This window comes from Pan troglodytes, chromosome 3 (assembly GCF_028858775.2).
Source record: "Pan troglodytes isolate AG18354 chromosome 3, NHGRI_mPanTro3-v2.0_pri, whole genome shotgun sequence".
Lineage (NCBI taxonomy): Eukaryota > Metazoa > Chordata > Mammalia > Primates > Hominidae > Pan > Pan troglodytes.
In genome coordinates this window covers 1738796-1757745 of record NC_072401.2, presented here as the reverse complement: position 1 = coordinate 1757745, position 18950 = coordinate 1738796, and the positions used below count along the sequence as shown (strand labels likewise).

The 18950-nt window shown below is 58.1% G+C and overlaps 1 protein-coding gene across 7 annotated transcripts in view; it reads right to left on the bottom strand.

Annotated features, from left to right (window-relative positions):
- The window catches only part of UVSSA (UV stimulated scaffold protein A), a 41984-nt gene that overhangs the window by 11585 nt on the left and 11449 nt on the right, over nt 1-18950 (bottom strand). For all 7 annotated transcript variants that reach the window (XM_024355942.3, XM_054683680.2, XM_063808566.1 and 4 more), the window contains exons 8-10: nt 10924-11035; nt 1141-1285; nt 481-615 (exon numbers count right to left, since the gene is read on the bottom strand). In XM_024355942.3, coding sequence (XP_024211710.2) covers nt 481-615; nt 1141-1285; nt 10924-11035 — 392 coding nt within the window. The remainder of the gene's footprint in view (nt 1-480; nt 616-1140; nt 1286-10923; nt 11036-18950) is intronic.

Sequence of the window (18950 nt, the reverse complement as noted above, 5' to 3'; positions counted from 1 at the left end):
CGGTGAGGGGTGCAGAGGGGAAAGTGGGCAGGGAGGGTGGCTTCCCAAGGCTCCTTGCAGAGCCCCCGCCTGAGGTCTGGACACACGGTCACTGTGAGCAGCTGCAACACGGTCAGGAAGCCCCAGGCCTCAGCCAACTGTGCAGTCCTGAAGCAGGACAAACTGAACGGGCCCCAGGGCCGCCTTTAGGGGAGTGGTTTCTCGTCCAGCTGTTCCCAGAAGATTCATAACACCCAAGCTCCATGGATGGCCCCCGACACAGCAGCAGAAAGGCTCAAAAAAGCCCTGCTGGGCTCCACGAGCCGGATCAGTAGGGGAGGCCCACCCCTGTGCCCCTCCAGGTGCCCGGAAGGTGGGGCAGAGCTGGGAGGCACGGCCAGCTTCCTCAGACCCAGGGAGGCCTGGTGAGCCGGCAGCCCCCTCCTCAGGCTGGGACCCTGGTTGTGCGCCCTGGCCGACTTCAGACACACGGGGACTCACTTGACAATCTTCCCGGCTGTGGGGAGCTCCTGGCCCCAGTAGTGCAGGTCCATGCCGTAGGGCACCACAGGCGCCCGGGCCCGCTCTGCTGCCAGCTTCTGGGCCTCCTGTGGCTCTGGCAACGCTCTGGAGGGGCTACAGAAGCAGAGTGGGACAGCCTGACGGTGCTGCTGGTGCCAGCCACAGCCACCCTCCTCTCCCTCCCCACCCCCACAGCAAGGCTGGGGCCTCGGGTCGGATCAGGTGAGCAATGGCTTCTGCCTCACGACGCCTGGGCCTCAGAGCCACCGCTGAGGTCCTGTGAGAAGCTCTGGGCCCTCGCCAACAGCTGGCCTCTGGTCTGCAGTCCTTCACCCTGGCCCAGAGGTGACCTGACATCTGCCTCTCAAACCCCAGCCCTGGGGGCTCCTCTCAGAGGCACGGGCAGTGTCTGGAAGGGTATTTGTTGGCCCAGTCCCACCCGGGCTCCAGCTGATGCTGGCACTGACAAGCCCAAACATGGCACCAACACTGCTCACCCGGCCGGGGGTACAGACCCAAGGCTTCCGCCAAGATATCCAGAAAAGGCACTAAGCAGCCTCTCGAGGCCGGCCAGCGCTCTGGGCAGAGGCTGTGGCAGCGCCGGGCAGGGGGCTCAGCACACAGGACACTGGGAGTCACCTGGCAGATGAGGGTGGAGGCAAGTGGTCCCGGAGCTGCCGCAGCTGAGCAGCCGCAGAGGTGGGGTCCGACACCTCCTCGTCCATCCTCGTCCTCGTCCGCAAGCACCACACAACTGTGTCTTTCTCTGGTGCTGCCTCCAGCCCTGAAACAGACACGTGTCCACTCCCTGCCACCACTCCCACAACCCGCCAGGCACATCCCGCAAGACTGGGCAGTTAGGACGCGCCTACGCATTAGCGTGTTCCATCTTCCGACAGTCCCGAGGTGGGTGCCTGCTATCTGCTCCTCACGGGCGAGGGTGAGGCCCGGAGCAGCAGCTCAGGCCATGCTCTGCCAGAACATGGCGTGCGTCGGGGGGTCCGGCAGTCCCGCCTTGTGGCCACGCTGTTCACACACTGTGCCGCCGGGCTTTGCGGAAGTGCCAGCCTGAGCCGATGGATTCGCCAGGCTGGAAAGAAGCTGGGCAGCAGCGAGAGCCCAGACTGCCCGGCACCCTGTGCCCACAGCCCCGGCAGCTCAGGCTCCGGTGGTGAGATGTAGGCAGCCTGGAGCCCTCCCCAGCACCCAGGCCTGAGGTGGCAGCCGCTTGGAAAGGCCACCCACAGGGCGCTCACAAGGTCCTCAAGGAGGAGAGACGCACAGCTCCACACAGGGGTTCAACCCACGTCTCACGCCGACGTCAAACCGTGATGTCAGCGGGGATTCCAGCCCCTGCGTCCCCACGGAAACGCCCGGGGCTGCACCACAGCTTCAGCAGGCGCCTCTGACAGCCACAGGGGCCGCTGGACCAAGGCCTTGGCCCTGGCAACTCCCTCCGTCTGCCAGGCAGAGGCTGAATTCCAAGGACCAAGATGCCGTCCCGGAGTGCCCGTCGAAGAGGGTCCGCCCCGCCGCCAGCAAGACGAGGCCGTGGCGCTGCGCCTCACCAACGTCCCACAGAGATGACAGGGACGAGGCCACCAGCCCCTGGCCTCCGCAGCCCAGCGTGCACCCAGGGTCCCCGGACCAGGACAAGGAGATTCTCCAACACTGCTGGGCCCTGACCTGCCTCTCCCCTCCTCCTGCACCACGGCCTGCGCTTGGCTCTCAGGCTGCTCCGTGGGGCTCACCCCGACCCTGACGGCGCCTCTCGGTCAGGGCGGGGCCTATACTCCCTAGCGGCTAAGCTGGTGTCCTGAGGCGTCGGGATGGCAGGGGGCACAGGAGGTGCCAGGTAGGCTATGGGTTAGGACAAAGGGCACCACCCACCTCCCCAAACCTGCTGCAAGAGCAACTGAGGCCTGCACTTGAGCCTGTCCTCCCCTGTGGGCTGCCGGCCAGGGGGGCTCAGGACCCCAGAGGAACCTGGACCGCAGGGAATCCAGACTTTGGAGAGCTGCCATGGAAGAAAACAGACCGAGCAAGGCGTCCTGGCCGCGGCGGAATCCACGGAAAGAAAACGGACCGAGCAAGGCGTCCTGGCCGCGGCGGAATCCACAGAAAGAAAACGGACCGAGCAAGGCGTCCTGGCCGTGGCGGAATCCACAGAAAGAAAACGGACTGAGCAAGGCGTCCTGGCTGCGGCGGAATCCACAGGAAGAAAACGAACTGGCAGCCGGGGCGAAGAGGTGCACAGCCCATGCCACGCTCCCCAGGAGCTACGGGTACCATAGAGACACAGCGAGAGGCCAGGAAGTGAGGGGATCCTGAAGGTGCCTCCACCAAAGACAAAGGGCAAGGAAAATTGTCAGGTGCAGAGGACTTGCTGGGTGGCTGAGGGGACCGGCCACAGCAAGAGTGAGACACAGGTGACCGCAGACAGCGAGGGAGGAAGCACGGAACACCCTCTTAAGAGCTCCGAGGGGTGTGGGGGACGCGCAGGTGTCAGCATCCTCGTCTCTCCTAAAATCCCAGGAGGAGAGACATAATTGGAGTGCAGAAAACAGTTGAAGAAACAATGAGCCACATTTTCCTGGAATTGGAAGGCTCACTGAGAGTCAGAGGAGACAGAGGAAAAACCATGGCCAGAGGCACTACAGGAAAACCTAAGAACACCATGGCCCGAGACGGTTAACACCGAGCACTGAGGATCAACTTGATTGGATTGAAGGATACAAAGTATTGATCCTGGGTGTGTCTGCGAGGGTGTTGCCAAAGGAGATGAACATTTGAGTCAGTGGGCTGGGGAAGGCAGATCCACCCTTAATCTGGTGGGCACCATCTAGTCAGCTGCCAGCGAATATAAAGCAAACGTGAAAAGGAGGGACGGCCTCGCCTCCCAGCCTACAGCTTTCTCCCGTGCTGGATGCTTCCTGCCCTCGAACATCAGACTCCAAGTTCTTCAGTTTTGAGACTCGGATTGGCTCTCCTTGATTCTCAGCCTAGAGATGGCCTCTTGTGGGACCTTGTGGTCATATAAAGTTAGCTGATACTTTCAAAAAATAAAAATTCTATTGACACAAGATTTTCAATGGCAACCGTGAATGCAAGATCTTAGAAGGTCACTTTGAAAGTGCCGAAGGAGAAGTTCAAGCTCAGGATTTTATAGCCAGCTAAAAGGTCATTTCTTGTGCAGGCACAGGACGACGACCTCATGGAGACAAGGCCTTTTGAGGTTTGCCATGGTGAGGTCCACTTTGAAAACACCTTCAGAGCCAGTAGTCACAAAGAAAAGCCAGGGGGCAGGGGGGTGGAGCAAAACATGGGCAGTGAGTGTGTAGAGACGCGGGAGGTGAGTGCCCTGAGACGCGGGAGGTGAGTGCAGGGACGCGGGAGGTGAGTGCCCTGAGACGCGGGAGGTGAGTGCAGGGACGCGGGAGGTGAGTGCCCTGAGACGCGGGAGGTGAGTGCGGGGACGTGGGAGGTGAGTGCCCTGAGACGCGGGAGGTGAGTGCCCTGAGACGCGGGAGGTGAGTGCAGGGACGCGGGAGGTGAGTGCCTTGAGACGCGGAAGGTGAGTGCAGGGACGCGGGAGGTGAGTGCAGGGACGCGGGAGGTGAGTGCAGGGACGCGGGAGGTGAGTGCAGGGACGCGGGAGGTGAGTGCAGGGACGCGGGAGGTGAGTGCAGGGACGCGGGAGGTGAGTGCCCTGAGACGCGGGAGGTGAGTGCCCTGAGACGCGGGAGGTGAGTGCCCTGAGACGCGGGAGGTGAGTGCAGGGACGTGGGAGGTGAGTGCCCTGAGACGCGGGAGGTGAGTGCCCTGAGACGCGGGAGGTGAGTGCGGGGACGCGGGAGGTGAGTGCCCTGAGACGCGGGAGGTGAGTGCAGGGACGCGGGAGGTGAGTGCTGAGTAGCAGGAGATGAGTGCTCTGAGATGCGAGAGGTGAGTGCCCTGAGACGCAGGAGGAACACTGAGCACATGACTTTGTAAAGCTGACTCTCGCCTGTCCCTACCCCAAACCCACGTGTTCATATCAACCTGAATTAAGTTGGTTCTGGATGATCCAATGTGATGGGGTGGAAGGAGGCCACACGTGGGGAGAGGGTGCTAGGTTATTTGTCTTATGCAGGAAATAGTACAGAAATTGAGAAATACATATGTGTGTAAATCCTTTCTACAATGAGGAGTGACCATCTGAAGAATAAAAACCAGCACAACAACGGGGCACATAAATGGTGGGAGAAAGTAGGAAACGAGACAAGGACGGCAGCAGAAGTCGGAGAGAAAGTGCCATGGATGGACGCGTGACAGGCCACCAGATGTGTCTTTTGAAGACTTCGTAACAACCGTTTAACTAAACAGATTCAGATTAACAGAAAGACAGACTCTGGAGTGGATGTCTTTAGCAACATGCTGTCTAAAGAAGACCCACGTGATACAACGGTTAGCGAAAAGTTGAAAATAAAGGGACGAAGAAAGATTTACTATGAAAACAGTGACCAAAAGACAGAGGAGGTCCTATGTGGGTAGTAGAAAAGCTGGATTTTAAGTAAAAAATAGGAGGGTAAAAAAAGGAATGCTTGAAGGTGTAATAAACAAGAAGAGATATGTAACTTACAAATGCAGTCTCAAAACATAAGAAGCCATGGTGAGGGCTACGGGTGCAGAGGTATCCCTGACTGCGGGGACTTCAGCGAACCCTCTTGGGAAGTGGCTGTTAGGGAAAGAATGAGCCGTATCATGGGTGGTTTGTACAGCACAGTCAAAACCACCAAACTAAGAGATGCCGTGAGATTTCCTATCTGATATGGTCTGGCTCTGTGTCCCCACTCAAATCTCATCTTATAGTTCCCATAATTCCCACACGTGGTGGGAGGGAGCTGGTGGGTCTTCCCGGTGCTGTCCCCGTGAGAGTGAATGGGTCTCACGAGATCTGACGGCTGTAAAAGCGGGAGTTTCTCCGCACAAGCCCTCTCCCTGCCTGCTGCCATCCACGTTAAGATGTGACTTGCTCCTTCTTGCCTTCCACCATGATTGTGAGGCCTCCCCAGCCATGTGGAACGCTAAGTCCAGTAAACCTCTTTCTTCTGTAAATTGCCCAGTCTCAGGTATGTCCTTATCAGCAGCAGGAAAATGGAGTAATACAATATGCAAGAAGTCCCTTCTCCAACACACACGCGGAACTGACGAAAGAAAACCAAGTACTAAGTCAACAGGGGCCTCAGTCACCTCCCAAGAATCAGCACCGCCCAGACTGTGTCCTGAGACCACAGAACAGAGCGTCAAAAACAGAGGCCGCCAGAGAGCTCAGACACCCAGAAACTCATGTACACGTCATCGATTTTACACACACACACACACACACACACACACACAGGTCCACCCACAGACGCACTCTCACTGAACACGGGTGAGCTGCAGAGCGTGCAGGCCTTCTTTTGTGCAGGCTTACTGAGTACATACACACACATACATGTCCACACACAAGTACTTACAGGCATGCTGTCACTGAACACACATGTGCTCACCGCAGGCTTTCTGAGGACACCCACAGTGCCTCCACTTACCAATGTGCAGAGCCGGGAATGATCTGTTTGGAGAGAAGAGCTGGGAGGAGAATGAGGAGGCATGAGAACTGGGGGTACTGCAAGGCTGCCTGGCACAGGGGCTTCCAGGGAGGGAAGTGGGTAAGAACAAAGGGCCTTATTCAGGCCCATGACAAGCAACCCGTGAATCAAGGAGTGAGCCACCGACCCCGTCCCTGAGTTGCAGAGGAGGAAAAAGCTGCCTGTCTGAAAGGGCTCACAGAACTCGGGCTGTCTGGAGCCACCTCTGACTTGGGCCACTGACTCTCTGGACAGAGGTCAGCCTGGCACACGCACCCTGTGCTCAGTATCTGCAGGGCTCGCCAGCCTGTGGCTATGAGCCAAGTCCAGCCCACCGCCTGTTTTCGTGAATAGGGTGTTACTGGCACACAGTCACACCCATCATCTACACGTGGAGACAAGGCCTCATGTGGCCCCCGAAGCTGGAGAGACTGTGCTCTGGCCCTTCACAGAAGGTGCCTGTCCCGCTCGGGAGCTCCTCTAAGCCGTGCACGGCTGCACGCCTGCCAGGCTGCTCCCGTTTCCTGGGTTCCCAGGGGCTGAGAGCGGAGGGTGTGAGACAGAGCCACACAGAGCAGGTGATGGGGACGGACCTCCAGCCCCGAGGCGCGCACCCGGGAGACACCGGGCAGCCCCTGCTCAGCCCTGGCACTCCATGCCGTGTCCCGGGTGTTGCTCACAAACCTGCCAAGTGCCCCTCAGTATTCCGGCAATACACATGACACAGATACGGGCTGTCAGCACACGCATGCACACACACGCACACACGCACATGCTCACAGTGACGGAGGCAAGACTGACAAGTGAACAATGTGACATTTAGATACAATCGCAGCCAAAAGATCAATCTGAGAATTCCTAAGAGTTACAAGAATGAAATATATTTTTCATCGATTTGTTGTTTTAAACCATTAAAAAGATGGGTAAGCGTGTTAAAGCAGGGTAAATACTTAGGGCACTAAACACACTCCCACTTGCGCATCGCGTGGAAAATCAATCTCTCTGACATACTTTCAAAGCAAAACCCCAAAAATCAGTAGCATTCCTCAGGCACCGAGGGCATTTTCAGGAAGAATAACGACTCCTGGAAAACAAGAGGCCACACGTCACAGCCGAACCCGGCGCCCGCCTCGCCCGCACGGCGTCTCACTCGAGTCCAGTATCTTGGCTCAAATTCACTCCCACGGTTGTTTTGAGAAAGAATCATAAAAATGTCCAAATCCCCTTTTCTGTTTACATTGGCCAAGTGGCACCTATTTGCCTGAAGCACCAAAGCAGACAGTGAGGGAGGGAATCCATGGTAGGAAACGGAGAGGGGGGCCTCTGCGCCCAGGCAGCCTGCCCAGCGCTGACATTATTGATTTTACCTAGTTCAGCTGGCCTTGTAATTAAAATGTAAATTGGAGAAAGAGATTATGTCCTGACAGAAATGGTAGGATTAAGGGGAAGATAAAGGCCCCTCAGTGAAAATTCAGAGGAAGAAATGAGAAAGAAAAAGAGCACGGTTTCCCCCGCGGTGTGGATTTAGACTAAATCTAACTACTTCAGATTCGCCCACGTTTAATTGAAAAAACAGCGGCAGAATATAAACTAGTGTTATGAACTGAGCTGGCCCCTCCGCCTGCCCCCACGCTTCCCGCCTGGTCCCCGCCTCCGGCACTCCTGGGGCTCCCAGGGTGTGAAGCTGAGTGGGGCCAGGGGTCCTCCGTGCACACCCCAGAGGGCAGCTCTGTCACCAGGGCCTGCCCCCTCCTTTGGGCCCTCCAGCCCTCGCCTGGGGCTGGTACAGCTGGTGCTGCATGCTCGCACCCGGGCGACTCCCAGCAAGGCCGCCAAGGCCGCCAAGGGTACCCAGGCCCACAGGGCACATCGGCACCTTCAAGGCTGACGGCAGAACGCGGTTAGCCTTCCCACCTCAAGAAGTCAATCAGTGGCAATAAAACCACCAGGGCCTCTGCCTGCCCCAGGCAAGGCTGTGATGGAGCTCCCAGCTTCTAAGGCACCCTCCCCTCCACCGGGGCAGGTCTAAGGCACCCTCCCCTCCACCGGGGCAGGTCTAAGGCACCCTCCCCTCCACCGGGGCAGGTCTAAGGCACCCTCCCCTCCACCGGGGCAGGTCTAAGGCACCCTCCCCTCCACCGGGGCAGGTCTAAGGCACCCTCCCCTCCACCGGGGCAGGTCTAAGGCACCCTCCCCTCCACCGGGGCAGGTCTAAGGCACCCTCCCCTCCACCGGGGCAGGTCTAAGGCACCCTCCCCTCCACCAGGGCAGGTCTAAGGTACCCTCCCCTCCATCGGGGCAGGCATGGGCCTTGAGAGGAAAGGGGCAGGCGCCATGCAGTGGAGGAGGCTTGGAGGCAGCAGAGGAGGGCGCTGTGGGGACCTGCGGCTGCAGCAAAAGAACCAGCCGCCAGTGCACCAGCTGTGCACACTTCCCTGGACCAGGACGGACCCAGCAGGGACAGCTCATCATCTGCTGAGCCTGGGGCCTGAGCTGGAGACACACATCTGGAGGTGCCTTCACAACCAGGGTCAGGCTGGGACAGCCTACGGGTGAGGCTTAGCCGGGACTGCCACGCCCAGTGCCTACCTGTGACCCTGTGAGGCTCGGTGTACCTGCAGCAGGGCTGTGTCAGAGCAGGCGTCCTAGCACACCCGGCAGGGGCTGCGAGGCCCGTGCAGCTCGGCCCCCTTGGCTGGACGCTATTGTCGATGGGCTCAGGACCCCTGGGCTTCAGTGGGGAGGGGATGGCCAGGCCTGGTGACGAGTGAGCGCTGTCACCGTTGTGTTTGGCCACAGGCCGGGGGAGCCTCACCTCTTCTGATGAAAGGAGACCGCTCTGTTCTTTGGGGAAAGTCACCTCGTTTGAGTTTCGCTCCTGGCCTTGCTTCAGATAATTTAGAGCCACAAGTCAGGTTTTAGGGAAAGTGTGGATTTCTGCTTTTGAGACGCCACACGTCACCCCGTCTAAGATGTGTAACTTCTGCTGAAAAGGTTCAGAAGCCATCATAACAGGCCTGTGCAGAGGCCCAAGGCCAGGAAATGTCAGTGACACTACAGGCCAAGGGTCAGTGCCAGCTCCCAGACTCTGAAGATGCCCAGGAGGGGTCCGGGAGATGAGGCAGCCCAGCAGGCCAGGTCAGGACAGGCCTGCGCAGACAAGACGGCTGCCTAGGCCCCGGCTACAGCACCTCCAGGAGACACCTCTGTGCTTCCACCACGCTCCGGGGGCTGGACCCACGGCCTGGTCCACCTGAGGGCGGCCAAGAGCCATGAAGGAGATTGCAGCGGCCAACAGTGTGCTCAGGCACCCCCAGGGCCCTCATGTCAGGCGTGGGGACGCCTGCCCGAGGTGGGGAATCAGCAGAAACACCATTTTAGGTGGATGTTGGTGTTGGAAGAACAGTGTGTGTGGGGTGGGGACAGGGGAAGCCCGATGAGGGCACAGCTGGGGCTGCGTCTCGGTGGGGGAAGGCGTCTGACGCAGTGAGGTCGGTGGTGGGGAGAGGCGTGCAGGTCCCTCGGCTTCTGCCTGCCTGCCCCTGGAGAAGCAGCGCAGGACCCTGGTCTGGAATGGGCCAGGCCACAATGGTTCCCAGAGCGAGGTCCCGGCTGGCTCCAGGTGTCTGAGGCTTTCTTCCAGACCCTCAAGCTCACACTGACCCCAGGAGCTCAGCCTTCCCAGCCTGGGCCCTCCCTGGGCGGCCCCAGGGCAGAAGACAGCAGGCCCCAGTAAACAGGACCATACAAATGGAAGGTCGTTAGAAGCCTGGCTGTGCTAATTCGGCATGACACCCTTAATGGGTCATATCTTCACACATGAGTTGTCTAATCATCTAAGTTCTCTTAACAAATTTACATCTCTTCTTACAGACTCTGATTGAAACCAACTTGTCCATTCCACACAAAAGCTGAGGGTCTTGTTTTCATTTGCCTCCCCTCCATGCAAACACCACTGTGGGTACTCTGGGGAACTTTAAGAGTAGACCCACCTGGGTCCACGCCCATCGCCCAGGGCCACAATCCTGGGTGTGGCACTGGAACGCGGCTTTGGGAAGTATTTTTGAAAAACCTAAGCCCTCCACGGCACAGGCTGTGGCAGGGTTCGGCACCTCCCGAGTGCTCCCTGACAGTGAGAAGAGCCCCTTGCCGTGGAGTGCACGGCAGCCCTGGGCCCAGACCCGAGGCTGTGGCATCACCAGCGGTGAGGAGCGATGCCTGTGCTTGTGACCCCCATAGGGGATGGGAGCCTGGAAGGCGCGGGGTGGTGGCCCCTCCCACCTGCCAGCAACAGCTCCTGTAGCTGCGGGAATCACACCCACAACCCGCAAGTTCAAGGAGCCCACGAGAGCCCAGCCTCGTGAGTGAGACCTTTCTGTCCCTGAGCAGGGCTGCGGATGGCACAGAGGGAGAGACCTGCCCCGCCGCGTCCTCACAGCAGGCCGGTGTCCTCCACACACAAGAACCAAGGGTAGGATGGTGGCCCCTGTCCCAGACCTGGGCACCTGAGGGCCTGCCTGGCAGAGGAGGACCAGCAGGACCAGCAGAGAGGAAGCCCACCGCGGGGCAGGCTGCAGGGAGGGCCCCAGGCCCGAGAACCCGAGACGGAGCCAGAACGTAGAGGAAAAGCACGCACACGACTCCTCGGCCTCGTGGCTACGACCGTGAGCAGGAAAAGCAGCATTTTAAACCAAAGCAGCAGTTACCACAAGACGGGCTCCAGGCCCTGCCCCCGAGGTCATGACCCCAAGGGGCCACATCCTGAGTGGGGGACCCTCCACCCAGGCGCCCCCCCACGGGGCCCGCTGCTCACCATACTCAGGCCGCAGGTGGTCGGGGACGTGGGGCTCATACCCCTCCTTCTCAGGGACCTCCACAAAGTCCTCATCATCCTCATCCTCCTCCGCATCCCCCAGGGCTTCTGTCTGTGGAAAAACACCCCAATACAAATCAACCCCCAGACCCTGTGTATGAACACAGCTCCCGGTGGGCAGAGCCCTGGAAATTCCTATTTCTTGTGGAGCTTTTTCCCCTGCTTAGGGCTCCAACATCAGCCACGGTTGGACTGCATTTAAGATCGTCTCCAAGGCTGTTCTTGTTCCCCAAAATCACACCACCTCTGCACTGCCCCTGTGCTGGGGGCTGTTTAGAGTCTACGTTAAAACCACGAACTGTAACCCTGGCTGACTCCCCAGGTCCCTGTGGGAGGTGCTGCCCTCCTGTGGAATGGCATCACACCGGTGCGAGGGCGGCGGTGCCCCCGGAGCTTAGGGCAGTTATCTTCCCACCAGGTGGAGCAGGTGCGTCTGCGGTGCCCCCGGGGCTTAGGGCAGTTATCTTCCCACCAGGTGGAGCAGGTGTGTCTGCAGTGCCCCTGAGGCTTAGGGCAGTTATCTTCCCACCACGTGGAGCAGGTGCGTCTGCGGTGCCCCTGAGGCTTAGGGGATTTATCTTCCCACCAGGTGGAGCAGGTGCGTCTGCGGTGCCCCTGAGGCTTAGGGCAGTTATCTTCCCACCAGGTGGAGCAGGTGCGTCTGCGGTGCCCCTGAGGCTTAGGGCAGTTATCTTCCCACCACGTGGAGCAGGTGCGTCTGCGGTGCCCCTGAGGCTTAGGGGATTTATCTTCCCACCAGGTGGAGCAGGTGCGTCTGCGGTGCCCCTGAGGCTTAGGGCAGTTATCTTCCCACCAGGTGGAGCAGGTGCGTCTGCGGTGCCCCTGAGGCTTAGGGCAGTTATCTTCCCACCACGTGGAGCAGGTGCGTCTGCGGTGCCCCTGAGGCTTAGGGCAGTTATCTTCCCACCAGGTGGAGCAGGTGCGTCTGCGGTGCCCCTGAGGCTTAGGGCAGTTATCTTCCCACCAGGTGGAGCAGGTGCGTCTGCGGTGCCCCCGAGGCTTAGGGCAGTTATCTTCTCACCACGTGGAGCAGGTGTGTCTGCGGTGCCCCTGAGGCTTAGGGGATTTATCTTCCCACCAGGTGGAGCAGGTGCGTCTGCGGTGCCCCTGAGGCTTAGGGCAGTTATCTTCCCACCAGGTGGAGCAGGTGCGTCTGCTCTTAGGCAACGGGCCAGGGCTAGCTCCCCACACAGGGTTCTCCCGTGGTGCTGGTGTGACTACAGCATGTCAGGTGACAGAAAGGGACAAGTACTTCTGGAACATTCTGTCCTTGAGGACTTGTATGAAAACCACCTCCATTTCCTTTTGACAAGGCCACTTCTCTGCCAGGGTAGGTGTGGGGGGATCCCTCACTGAGTCTGGAGAGCCCTCGTGCCACCCCCGCCTCCCTCCTCCCATTGAGGAGCTGGAGAATGGCAGGAAGGCTTGCTTTCTTTTTCCCCTGAGAAAAGCCAGTTCCTTGAGCCCACCCTGCCCCTTCCTGCGCCCGACTTGGTGGGCAGAGGCAGGGACCTGTGTGGTGACTCATCTCATCAGGCCAGAGAAAGACGGTGGCTCCTGCACACAGCACGGCTGTGGCACAAGACACCATGGCTGCAGCTGTGACCATAGGACCAGCCCAGGCAGGCCTGCTCTGTTGCTAACAGAACGCCAAGCTGTCTTGCGGGCATAACAGGGCCAAGAAGAACTGGGGAGGCACCTGCCTCCCTGCTGCCTGCCCTGGTAAAGCCTTTCTCTTCCTAAAAGCTGCTACTGCAGTACTGGCTTCTGTGTGCACTGGGTAGCGAGCCCACTGCTCAGTAACATGGCCACACGGTGGGCATCAACTGCTCCATCCACGCGCTCAGAAGCGGCTGTGGGCAAGCTCTTCTCCGCCTCACCTTCCCTCTGGCCTGCATCCTTCCAACAGCCCCACCACGGCCCAGGACAGGGTGTGGGAGCTCGCACGCAGCCCCCAGGGCGCACCATCCTTCCCTGAGAGCCCCGCCTCTGCAGCTCACCCACCACAAACCTGGTGTGGGCTCAGCACAGCAGGGCGGTCATTCCTCACCTTCAGCTCCCTCAGGCCAGGAGAGGGGCTGGCAGGGCTGCTAGGGCAGCTGAAGGTCATGCCCCCAGGGTGGCCAGGGTGGTGGTGCCCTGGGGTGGCTGGGGTGGAGGTGCCCCAGGGTGGAGATGCCCCCAGGGTTGAGGTACCCACGGGGTGGAGGCGCCTGCATTCCTGTTCCCACAGCACAGCTGAGGGAAACTTCCCGGAAGGGAGATCCCTGTTGGAGGAATACCAAGCAAGGGGACCCTTAATGGGTTTATAAGAGAAAAACCGAAAAACAGAATCACTCTGACACACACCTGCATCTCTAAAAAGCATTCCCAGCAGCAGCACCTCAAGGCGCCTGCGATCACAGCTGTTTCCTGAAGGGAGGAAGGACAACTGAAGAGGGGCCTGACCCCTGACCCCTAGGGCGGGAGCCCACATGTTCACTGGAGACAAAGCCCGGGTGTGCAGGGGACTGCGGCTCCAAGCCCAGCCCCCACGGAGCCAGGCCACACAAGGCCACGGGGCCCGGGCACCAGCACTGTGCGGGGAGGGGGCCCCCACGGAGCCAGGCCACACAATGCCACGGGGCCCGGGCACCAGCACCCTGCCGGGAGGTGGCCCCCACGGAGCCAGGCCATACAAGGCCACGGGGCCCGGGCACCAGCACCCTGCCGGGAGGTGGCCCCAACACCAATCATCAGACCAAGTGCACTTTGTTTAGGAGCAGCCCACTGCTGAGCATCTGGGAAGCACAGGAGACATTAATCACTGGAAACTGTAATTTTTGTTATCAGTCTAACACTGATCAAAAGGGAAGCCTGTCTCCACCGCTGACCTGTGAAACGTCCCAATTATACTCTTTGGAAATGACGGGGGCACTTAACTCCCGCGCTGAGCAAATGATGGCGATCCATCACGTCTGAATAACAACAAGCCACGGACCTGAAAATTATTTCTGTACAGAATCTGCCAGGAATTTATGAAAGGTGGAGAGCAGCCCAAGGTTTCAGGGCATTACGGTTCTCAGCCAGTGCAGCGCGTATCACACACTAAACAGAATTTATGTGTTTTAATTTTCTAAAAGGTAGATGTGGACCGGGTGCTACAATGCATAACATATAGTGCCAGATTTTAAATATGGGGGTCATTTTCAAAAAATATTATGCTTATTGTTCGCACCCTTGAATTTCATCGGGGACTTTTATCAAATTTTCATTTCCTAAAAAATATTCAACTGCTCAGGTAACTATTAGGAATTATACCTTCTTTCTCCCCAAATAATGGTTCATTTCTGTGACTAAATTTGGAGCCCTGGGTTCCCCTTTGTTCTTAAATCAGCGCTGATGAGGCCACCCTGGTCCTGGTGAGCATCTCCTTCTGTAACAGCGGCCAGGTCCGTGGGTGGGTCTCCCTTCACCTCTGAGGAAGCCGCAGGGCTTCCTCCTGGGCAAGAGCCCACCACAGCCACCATTTCCATACTTCAGCTTGAAACTATTGAGGCCGTGGTAGCCCCTCAAACCACAGCAACTCAGCATTGAGGGACTTCACTGCTGATACTAAATGGAAGGCTGAAAGCTGCTGTTTTCAGGGTTCAAGTCACACGGGATAAACTCTCATGTCTGAAACCCACAGATGCACAGTGCGGTCACCTCCAACATCTGCTGCTGGGCACACTGAACACCAGGGACAGGCAGGGATGCTGAAGATGGGGAAGCTGTGAGCCTAGGAAGCTGTGTGGCTGTTCACAGGCCTGTTCGGAGGACAGGAACAGCGTGGTCACCAGGGACAGAGCTCCCCGAGGCCTCGAAGCGCACGGAGCCCAAAGGGAGGGTGAGGCCCCGCACGAAGCCCCCCTTCCACGTGGTCCCACACGCCTCCAGTTCACCTCTAAGAAGTCAAATCATCAAGTGGTGACAGGCAAGAGCCACCCGCCCTCAAGGTGAGGGACAGATGAGCCGGGGGCCAGCACCACGGGTCTGCAGGCCCTGCTGAGGGGCTGGGCACCGGTGCGGGGGTCTCTGGACGAGCAAGAATCCAGGAAAGGAGATCATACACCCTATGTGGTGCTGGGGCTGGCGATGTCTACAAAATGAGGTTAGGTTTGGAAAAGGTTCTCAAGAGCAGCCTGCTTTTACCCCGACCTGGCAGCCGAGTTTCCTGTGATAAAGCAGGGGCGTGGGAGGCACAGGTCACCTGCAGGCTGTCCCCTCCCAAGGGGGCTGTGACCCATGCCCACACCTTCCCTAATGGGCCAAGTCCCCTGCGGGGCATTGGAAGCCTCCCGAGGCTGGTCCACAGTGCAGGAGCTACAGGAGCTATAGACCCCTCGACATGGAGAGCCAAGACCACCCGTGCACAGGTCGCCTCCAAAGGAACCCCGGCCGCCGTGGGGAGGCGGGCAGGAGCACTCCGGCCTCTGCTGGCTTCATACAAATGGATTCTCACCCACACTTAAAAGGATTTAGAAAAATGAGCCTCCACGATCATAATTAAACAAGCAATAAAATGGCTAAAATATACAATGCAATCAGTTCACAGAAGTAGGGTGGCGAGGTTACTAATTATTTGAGAAGGAAAGGAAGAGGAGAGGCCGTGTGAAGGGGCAGGTCCGTCCGCCACACGCAGGCTGGGAGATACAGCTGGGGCCATTAAATAAATTTTGTACGATCTAATTAACTTGGTACGCGGTCTCAATTACTTTTCACCCAAGAAATCACTTTTGTTCAGTTTTATGTGTGTCTGTTTCCCTTTTTATAAAAAAAAAAAAAAATGATGTAAGGCCTCGTCAGACAAGTGAGTTCCAAACTGCATTTGTCTTTCAGCGCCTTGATAGCTATGTGTTTAAAAACCCATTCTATCTTATAAACCAAAAATTAAACGTGCTCAGCTGTGATGGTCGTCACTGCATCTGCTATTTATATGCTAATGCCCTCCCTGGAAGGCCGTGCAAATTGCCCGGCCAGGCCAATATCTCATGTGCATCTCCGGCTGCCAGGGACGCACCTTGAGAGGACGGAGGGTGGCGCGGTGCAGGGCTGACTGCAGCGAGCCTGCGGGAAGGGCACCTGGCGGGCAGCACTGTCGGGGCCGAGTGGAACCTGCTGGACACAGACACAGCACCATAGGCGCGTCCTCACCTCTGAAACGAGAGCCTGGAGGTTCTGCTGAAGCAAGTCGTTGCTTTCTAGAATGACTGGTTCTTTACTATAAAATCTACACTCACCAACACGCTCTTACAAGAATATCACAAAACACAGTGCTGTGGGTCTCTTCCCATTCTCGTCTAACCCAGGTCACTCCCAGGAATGAGGCTCAGACAGACCTGCCCTTGGGAGCTGCCAGCCAGCATGGTGGGCCTCGGGCCGCTTCCTGGAGTCCCAGCTGCAGGGGCCAGGACCACAGCACCACAGGCCTGGGGGCCTTCTTGGGTGTGAGAGGAGGAGGCCTCAGGTTCACAGGATGCCTGGAGGTCGATTCCAGAGCTAGGCTAGGGGCAAAATGTCTGCTGGGTCCCTGGGGCCGCCTGCCAGATAGAGACACACATCTGTCGACCAGATGCGGGCCGGGGGTCCTGGGTCTGTGTTGCTCTCCAGATGGATGGAGCTGGGGCAGGGCGGCCTCTTCTCCTGGGGCAGCCAAACTGGTGTTTGCCCCTGGGTCCCACATAGGACGTTCTGAGCAGAGGTTGTGGGCCTGGTTCTTACTGAGCAGGAGCACTGGGTGCGGTGCTCAGGAAGCTGGTTGAGGCACACACGCGGACTTTATGTAAACGCCCCCTTCAGTGGAGAGCGGAATGACTTCTTAGAACATCTGGGGCCTCCAAACCTAGTAGCTCCTGCCCCCGAGCTCTGCGGAGAAAGCTAACTCTGGGCTCGGGAAAATGAAAGCTGCCTGTGTCCTTGCTCCTGGGCTCCGGTGAGTCACACACACACTCAGCTCACGGGGGCAGGAAAGGACCCTGCTTCAGCCTGACGTTCTCAGGGAAGGAGAGTGCAGCCAGGGCCCACAGGGGCCAGAACGCCAGCCTCTGGGAAGCGGGCGCCAGCCTCTGGGTGCGGCCACAGCACGGGTTCGTCAGGCAGCCCTCAGGCGCACTCACATTCATCAGGAGGCCAGGCCTGGACAAGGACGCCGGGGCCCACACAGCTTCTCCCGGGCTCAGCTTCCCTGTCTGTAAAACGGGGTGGAAAACCAATCGACCCCACAGGGCTGCTTTCCAAACGAAAGGGGTAACAGCATGGGGAGGTGTTTCAAGGAGCGCTGGGCTTGTCTGGCAAGTGCCCTCTGTTTTGCAGACAGGTACTGAGGGACGGTGAAAGCCCAAAAGACGGGTCTGTGCCACCGGTGTGGGAGGGAGGGCTGGCACAAGGCCCTGGATGGGCCTAAGATGTTCTCCCCGTGTTCCCTGTGCTGACTCCAGAGAACCTGTGTATCTGCACCCCGCCCCCCGTGGGCAGCCCTTGGGATGCGGTGGCGCACGCAGCGGCTTGGCCTTCGGCGTGATGGAGGGGCCCCATCACCCAGGAAGGTTGTTTCCCAGCCCTAGGGCGGTACAAGGTTTCCCAGCGGCGCTGATTTAGGTCCCTCCTCCCCTACCTGTGCCTGGGGGGTCCACGTTTCATTCCCGGGTTTTCAGTTTCTGTCCCTTTCACCTCCCGGAAGTCAGACACTCCCATGGCTCCAGAGCATCACAGAAAACTTTCCCTCACGCACAGCAGGAAAAGGAGGTGGGGCCTCGATCCCAGGGGCTGACAGGGTCCCCGGGAGGCTGTCGGTTGCATCCTGGAGCCCACTGAACATCAGAGGGCAGAATGCTTCTGGCATCTAACTCCAAAGATCAGAGCTTTGGTGGTGAGGCCGGTGGAGGAGGCAGGCAGGCGGCCGACAGAGAAAGAAAACCACAGAGTCGGGGGGACGACTCTGGTTCTGTGGGCAACGGAGGACGCATCCACGGCCGAACCCATGTGGCTGCCACATCAGACTCAACATCGGCGAGAACAAAAACAAACCCGTATCTTTCAGCCACGGAAACAAGTAACCCGGTAACTAGCAGAAGGAAAGACAGAGCCACGCTGATGGTACTAAAGAGAACGATGCTTAAGATGGGTTTCTGACTCACTGGCTGATAGGAAATTAATATTTTGTTAATTACACAATACAAAGTAATTGGTGATTTGAGCTATGTAATTTGGCAGCAGGCAACGTGAAAGTTTCCAGAGGATTTTTATCAGCTCAGCAAATGACGCAGCCACGGATGATCACACCGGCCCTACAGCGTGGCAAGGCTGGACACTCAATCTACCAAATGACGCTGCACATCGATCCAGGAGATTCACCCTCGGCCTGCTCCCAGACGGAAGCCACACAGAGGCACTCCGAATGCACAGCACACATATTCAAACCAGCGTTGAGTATTTTCTGAAGACGGAACATCTGTCCCCAGACGGAAGCCACTCAGAGGCACTCCAAATGCACAGCACACATATTCAAACCCGTCTAAGTATTTTCTGAAGACAGAACATCTGCGTCAAAAGGAAAACAGTATTACGTAGAAACCAAGTGGGAAATGTTAAAAAGGAAAGACACGGTGTCTGCTCCCGGGTGGCTGCCCAAGGACAGCCTCAGCACTAGCACCGGCCGGAGACAGCACGAGGACGGGCTGGGCCTTCCGGGGCTAGGCTCCTGCCTCCTGCCTGCAGCTAGCAGCGTTCCATGTTCCCATCTCCTACACGTTAGTTGGAAGTTCTAAACATATTTAAATCAGGCATGACTGAATTAGCGTGCCCTGTTCTACACACGGAGTTAACGACGCCAATCCCCGTGCTAAATGGGGAGACACGGAGGGAAGTGATTTAAACCCTCTGTAAATTTTATTTGAAAATTAACGAGGAGCACCTCGTTCATAATT